Below are 7,824 nucleotides of genomic sequence, written 5' to 3'. Positions count from 1 at the left end.
CCTTGATTCAATTTTTTTTTTCTTGTCTTATCGTTTCTAATTCACCACGAGACCCGAGGGAAGGCAATGGAAAAATGAAAACAAAAGGAAATAAAGGATGGAGATGCTTGATGATCTAGGAAGAAGAATTCTCAACAAGAGAGGAGCGGAAAATGTGGAATTAACTTGTTGAAAAAGAATAATGTCAAAATGTCTTATTTTATTATCATCTCATGTTTTTAAAAATAAATAAATCTCTTTTTAAAAATTAAGAGAAAAAAAACCTGCATTACTCTCTCTTATCCACTTGAATTGCACACACCACAACCACACTTCTTTCATTGTCATGACCACAATCCTGTTCACTTGTGTTATTAAAGAGTATTTGAGATTAACATTTTAGAATAATTGAAAAATATAAAAAAGATAATTTAAAATTAAAAAAATTATTTTTTTTTAAAATATGATTTAGCTGCAAAAGTAAATGTTGCTCTGATAATACTATCATAAAATAAAAGCTTTTTATTAAAAATATTGCATGGTACTTCAATTCTTAGTTATTGTTTCAAACACAATACTAAAATTAAAATATCATTCTATATATTTATTTTATTTTATATTTTAAGAGATTAACATGATTAAAGATATATATGTTTTTTATCTTGATTTTATAGGTTTAAATTTTAAAACCGTAAGACAAATATTCAAGAGAATTATAAAATCTTTTTAAATATAAGAGATTGATGTAGGAAATACAGTTTTAAAATACTTACAAAAGAAGAAAAAGAAGAAGAATTTCTACACCACATTAAAACAATGGAAAGAATAGCATTATCATATATAACATTAATAATTAACCTAAAAAAAAGTGCAATTGTATTTGCATAGAACAAAGTTAATAATTAGAGGGTGTTTTATAAAAAACATCTTTAAAATATTTTGTTATTATTTTAATATGTTGATATTAAAATTAAATTTTATTTTTTTAAATATCATTTTAATATATTTTTTAACAAAACATACTTTAAAAAATATAAAAAATTTAGAAGGGTCACTTGTGGGCTCCCTATTTTAATGGGTAATGATTAATCAATATATATATATATATATATATATATAAAAGAAATGCTATATAAATGCATGAAAGTTGGTAAAAGTATAGATAATAGTTGTTTTTTCATGAAAAATAATTATTTAAAATGCATGAGAGTCTTACATTATTATTTTTTAGCTATAAAATGAGAAAACTTTATTTATTCAAAATACATATGATACATCTTATTATAAAGAAAATGACTAAAAAATACAACATAGGACCATCTAAATACAAACCCAAAATATTGCTAATACCTAAACTAATTTTGATAAGAAAGTTACATGATAATTTAATTTGTTAAATTTTCAATTTATTTTTAATAATTATAAATTTGAGTTTCTTCAAAGTTATTAAAAATTTATATAATTATTAATTTTAAATCCTATATGATTAAGTAAAGTATGTGTAATATAACTTGAACATTGATGTTAATCAAAATAAAAAAAACCTAAAAAATACATTATTATTATAATTATCATCCTCATAAAACAAATAATTTTGATTTTTTTAATTTTTTTAATATATTAATATTAAATTTAAATTAAAAAATATAAAAAATATTATTTTTTATATTTCAATTTTCTTTTTTTAAAAAAACATTACTACTCGCTACTATCTCCACCGTCACCACCACAAACTTTTTTCTTCTTTTCACATCTTCCTATAAAAAAACTCATCCATTTTTTTTTCCTGTCAAATACCAATTCTCCGTTAGGACACCTAAATCTCTCTCAAAATCCAAAATTGAATCAGACCCCTTTCAATTCCCTCATCAATATCCCTGAAAACACGAAAACCCAGGATACCCAGATACCCTTTTTCTCAATAGTTGATGGGCACAATAAGGTTTTCTAGCAGAGACCTCCCAGCAGCATCTCCCACGTCAAACCCATCATCATCAATTCCAACAAAAACGACATCATCTTCTATAACGGAAACCGTAAATGGGTCTCATGAATTCAAGATCGGTGGCTATTCTCTTTCGAAAGGCATGGGGGTAGGCAAATACGTCGCATCGGATACCTTTTATATTGGTGGATATGCATGGGCTATATATTTCTACCCAGATGGTAAAAGCCCTGAAGATAATGCCACTTATGTGTCCTTATTCATTGCCCTTGCTAGCGAGGGGACGGATGTTAGGGCTTTGTTTGAATTGTCGTTGATGGATCAAAGTGGGAAAGAAAGACATAAGGTTCATAGCCATTTTGGGAGAGCCCTTGAGAGCGGGCCCTATACGCTTAAGTATCGTGGCAGTATGTGGTGAGTTTTCTCTCTCTCTCTTTTTAGATTGAAATGTCTGAATTCTGAATTTTTAGGGTTGTGTATTCTAATTAATCAAAGTGCTTGTACGGTTACGATTGATTGTTGTTTTTTTTTTTTCAAGTATTAATTTTGTTATGGCATGACGTTTTGGGTTTTGTGTGTGGTTTAAAGCTAATTGTTTGATGTTTGGTGAGAATTTAGAATTTACTGACTTTTTTAGAAATGATGGAAAATTGTTGTGTATATGGAAAAAAAATTAAGTATAGCTTTTTTTTTTTCGATTTTCAGGGCATATAGAGCACTTTTCACTTAGTTGAATGTCTGTTATTATTCTATATTTCTGTATTTCACTATTTCATATATAATTGCATTCTATATAATAGATTTGTTTTTTCCCTCTTTTAAAATGTCTAAATGTCTGTTCCTATTGTTTGTTCATATACCGTGTAATTACCGATGTATTAATAGGCTTTACTAGTAAGCGTCTTGTCATCTTAAGTTCATATTGATAGCGTCATTATTTATTGCTCCTTTGGATAATGCCATCCTTGCAGTGTGCAAGGATACTCTTTGGGAATCAGACATTTTTTCTTTCTCAAACCAGAATTTTTCACCCCCAACATTATTGAAGTATCTTTAAGCCTCTTGTCATCTTAAGTACGCATTAGCAACATCATTATTTATTGCTCTCGGATTTGTCATCTGCAATGCCATCCTTGCAGTGCGCAAGGATGCTTTCTGGGAATCAACAATTATTTTCTCAGACCAATTTTTTACACCACCAACATTATCCAAGTATCTTTTATTCATTCTTTAAGTTTCAGTAGTTTTGATTACTTGTGGATGTTGTGGTAGATGAAAAACACAATGTAATGGGTGCTACTGTTGGATGCTGCAGGGGTTATAAACGATTTTATAGAAGGAATCAATTAGAGACATCAGACTATCTTAAGGATGATACCCTACTAGTTCGCTGCTGTGTTGGTGTTGTTAAGTCTCACACTGAGGGGCCTAAGACCTACACCATTTCTGTGCCACCTTCCAATATTGGTCAGCATTTTGGAAAGCTTTTAGACAGTGGAAAGGGAACTGATGTTAATTTTGAAGTTGATGGAGAAACCTTTGCTTCTCACAAAATAGTTCTGGCAGCACGCTCCCCAGTGTTTAGAGCACAGCTTTTTGGTCCAATGAAAGATCAAAACACTCAATGCATCAAAGTTGAAGATATGGAAGCCCCGGTTTTTAAGGTCCCCACTCTCGTTCTTGCTCGCTCTTTTACATGCATGTGAGCATGCATGAATGCACACACAGACAAACAAGCTGTGAAAATAAATCTGATAATATCTGACTGGAATGTTAATCTTGCAAAAGCCTTAATTCATTTTCTGCTGTCTGTTTTTATGGTTGTACCTTGTTTCTTCCTGTTCAGATTGTTGAATGGAATATGCTGTTATATTTGCCCTTTTTTTGATATGGTTACATTTTTAAAGTGTTTTAGGAAGCACAAGTAACGTGAGTGATTGTTAACTGTTAGTCGAGAAGCAGATAATCTTTTACTGCAAGTTTGGAGATGTCAATATTGTTTTGAACCTAGCATGTGCAAATTTTATGACATGCATTATAATTCAAGATTTGTTGCAAAAGCCTTGATTAAAGGTTTTTTTTTTTTTTTTTTCTTTCTTTCATTTCCTTTGCTATAAAATAAAAGTGGAAAATAGTGGACAGCATTGCATTCTGAAATGAGAAATCCCGAGCGAGGCACAATTAAGTACTGTGCTTGTTAAACGTATTTTAGACTGGAAAGGTGGAATTTGAGCGAGGCACAATTAAGTACTGTGCTTGTTAAACGTATTTTAAACTGGAAAGGTGGAATTTGTCTGAAGCGGTGAACTTGCCAAGTTATTGTAATGTCTTGGCTGTAGCTGTAGCTGTAGCATATACTTGAGAGTACAGGTGGTCCTCATTGTTCAAGTATTGGTCTGCACTTAAAGGTTTTAGTAATTTTAATGCATTAGTTATGAGATGTTATGCATTCCATGATAAGTTTCATGGGAAGAGGTAACTTTATTGGCTGGTTGCCTTCGTTAGGTGAGTAATTGTGGTGTTGTGCAGGATATTTGTGGTGCCATACACAAATTTACATGTGGATTCATCTCCCAAGGCACTGCTCCTATCCTTATTCTTACTCACTCCGGTTAAGGTTTACTGTTTCTTGCTTCTCTTCCTGCTTGTCCTGTTATATATGCAGTTTGTCCATTACTAGTCAAGTAAGCTGCATATTTCATTGCATCAGCTTGAGAGTATCCTTGCTTAATTATACATAACACTCTAGTTGATTCACACCTCTTAAAATCCTTTTGGCAAAAATTTTGAACTATGTTTCATCCATGTTCTGGCTTGATAGATCAGGTGATAAAATTGCAGTAGGATAACTACACCATACCGTTTCTATTCCTTGTAACAAATGCATTGATGATTTTCTAAAACAAGTCAGTTTTATTTCGTCTCGGTTCTTGTTGGAATTCAATTGTTTTTAGGCTTCTAAGCATATGCTGTTGTGGACAAAATGACACCAAACAATTCTACTATGCTCAACGTAGTTGCACAGATGATAGTAGTAACTGCATTTTCCCTAGGTGAAATTGGGCTGGACCTAAGAAAGGAAATGACTTTGTTGTGAGGTTAACTGAAGAATGGCCTAATTGTGCTTCGCTTTCACCCTGTCATTACCCCTGCTTCTTTATTTTTATTTAGCATGTTGGCTTTCTATTTAGTGTTGGTAATGTTCTGTTAACTAGATTCTTCTATTGAGCTTCTGATAATTGGATTGGAGCCAATATAAATCGTGATAAATGTTAAGGGTGCTAGTGTTACTAATTTAAAAACTGTTTAGAATTGAATGTTTATGGTGCCTGGATGTATAATGCAAATGGTGTAATATTGGTGCAAAAGCTATGGAATATCGGGATGGCAGAGGTTGGTGACATCTTTATCACCATTGAACCTCCTATGAACCTAGATCTGCTGGTTTAGAAGGCATACTGGACAGGCTTAAAGTTGTCAAATGTTGCTGGAATAATATTTAAATCCCTTTAAACCAAAATCACAATCATCCTAAAGACTATAAACCAGGTTTTTAGCTTACCCAGTTCCTTATTGATCATAAGGTTAATAAATAATCTTTCAAATAAGAGGAAAGGTGAATAGGTTAACTCACGGAAATATAACTTGTTCTTCTCTCATGTTTGGGTGTTTGCAGGCGTTAATCCATTTTATGTACTGGGATGCCTTACCAGACATTGAGGAACTTGTTGGTTTGAACTCAAAATGGGTTTCTACACTGATGGCTCAGCATCTGCTTGCAGCAGCAGATCGCTATGCACTTGAGAGGCTCAGATTGCTCTGTGAGGCTAGACTTTGTGAAGATGTTGCAATAAACACCGTTGCAACAACACTAGCTCTAGCGGAGCAGCATCAGTGCATCCAACTAAAGTCTGTATGTCTCAAATTCATTGCTTTGCCTGAAAATTTGAAAGGTAAGACTTTCATCCCTGTGCCTCCATTTGGATTTTTGATATGTAGTAGAAAATTGTCTTTTTTGATAAATGAGTTACAGCCATAGTGTTCAATGTACAAGTATTGGACATGCAAGTATAAAGTTGCAGGTTCAAGTCTTGAAGTTGAAAACAGTTGATGCAAAAGTGCTGTATGGTAGGATTGTCCTTAATCTCTCCCCAGCAACCCGCTTTGATGGAGTCATGACTTGCTAATGGCCTTCTTTACTTCACACGAAGAAAAAAAAGGGCAATGGGCAAGCTGCCAACCAACCACCCTTTCCCATTTTTTGCACTGTAGCTTTTGAATGGATTGATCCTCATGAGATCCAGTGTGCAATTAACATTTTAAGATATTTACTGATTGATGTGTTCACATGAATTTTAATATATTCACATTTATAAAGTTTTATTTATTTATTTTTTTGTCTTATGTTGCTGCTTGCACTTGTTTTTAATTTTACTGCATTATAGTGCCCCTGCCTTTTGTTACGAAACAGTGAACGAAGTTAATGAAAAGGTGATGCTGATTATGCATGGCTTGATTAGGCTTTGACAGAGCTCAGTTTTTCATCTGTTTCCTCAGCCAACCACCCCTGGTGTTTAAATTGTTTTCAAACAGTAATTGCATTAGTCAACTCTTTATCATTTGAATGTGGTGTATGTTCATGTAATCAGATGGACTCCCAAACTACCAAAAACCAAAGCATTGTGTCATATTTGGTTGCCATTTACTCTCTCCTTTTGTTGGCTTAGTGTTGTTGTTGGGGATGTATGGAAACTAATGAATAAACATTTTTCTATACACTTGATTAGTGTCCACCCTGATTTTCCAGCATGTTTGTGTGTGCATAGTATTTTAAGTTTTGATAGTGACTGTTGGTTGGAGACTTTCTTAATGAATGCAGAACTAATGACCGTGTGCTGGTGATTCGTTTCAGCTGTGATGCAAACAGATGGGTTTGAATACTTAAAAGAAAGCTGCCCTTCTGTCATCACGGAACTACTGCAATATGTTGCCAAAAATGGTGAGCGTTCTGTCATCACTTGTACACATGGAAATGACACCTTAGATAGCGATATGAATGGAAGGCGGGTGAAGCAAAGGATACATTGATATGGGAACAGCAGATGAGACCACTGGACAATAATCAGAGCTTGCTAGGCTTTAGACATTTTAGTGATTGTACTGACAGTTCACTGTAAGAGAAATTTAATACCGGTGGGTTATTTGTTGGTCTCGTGTTTTCTAGTACATTGGCTAGTTTGTTCTATAATTCTGCGAACTTTAATTTCTTGTCTGTCTAGTTGCATCATACCAACCAGACCCTTTTCTTCTCTGGCGCTTGTGTAGCTTTCTGGATGTACTTTGTTGTGTGCAAGTAAAGAACGTTTACGTGAATGTAATATTGAGGTCATTTGCAAGCATTTTGCCATAGCCACCGGCACCTATTGGAAATCAAACTGCCTTTACGTAATGTCTGGCTTGGCAGCTGCCAAAAAAACGTTTCTACTACCGTTCTATTTCCTTTTTGGGATGTTTGTTGTGTATAATATCTATTAATGTAAGGTCCATTTGCAGAGATTTTTTTAGCTGCTGAAGCTCACATTTTTTCACCTACAATGTTGTCGAACGACTTGCGACTTTCGCCGCCACCGCCTAGCCATCACCATTATCATCATTTACCACCTTGTCATCATCCCACCGCCATCATTCTACGACTACCGAACTTTTCACTAAGATTTCACTACGTAAATGGTGGATGCTGTACCATTCTCTTACCTATCCATCGGTCGGTCAAGTTTAATTGAATTATTTTTGAAGTAGGTCAAGTTTAATTAAATTATTTTTGAAGTAATTAAATTGATTGGATTAATAATTTAATTTTAAATCTAAACTAGGTTGGAGTTGGGTTAATATGTTTTTTT

The 7,824-nt window shown here is 33.4% G+C and overlaps 1 protein-coding gene across 1 annotated transcript; it reads left to right on the top strand.

Annotated features, from left to right (window-relative positions):
* Positions 1–1,717: 1,717 nt before the first annotated feature.
* On the top strand, positions 1,718–7,323 carry LOC105112746 (BTB/POZ and MATH domain-containing protein 2-like). The gene is made up of 4 exons (XM_011008572.1): positions 1,718–2,338; positions 3,240–3,588; positions 5,601–5,877; positions 6,837–7,323. Exons 1-4 carry the CDS (start codon positions 1,908–1,910, stop codon positions 7,010–7,012), a joined length of 1,233 nt encoding a protein of 410 aa, XP_011006874.1. The 5' UTR covers positions 1,718–1,907; the 3' UTR covers positions 7,013–7,323.
* Positions 7,324–7,824: the final 501 nt, after the last annotated feature.

Source organism: Populus euphratica, unplaced genomic scaffold (assembly GCF_000495115.2).
Source record: "Populus euphratica unplaced genomic scaffold, PopEup_1.0 scaffold599.1, whole genome shotgun sequence".
Taxonomy (NCBI): Eukaryota; Viridiplantae; Streptophyta; class Magnoliopsida; order Malpighiales; family Salicaceae; genus Populus; species Populus euphratica.
This window is presented reverse-complemented; position numbering and strand designations above follow the sequence as displayed.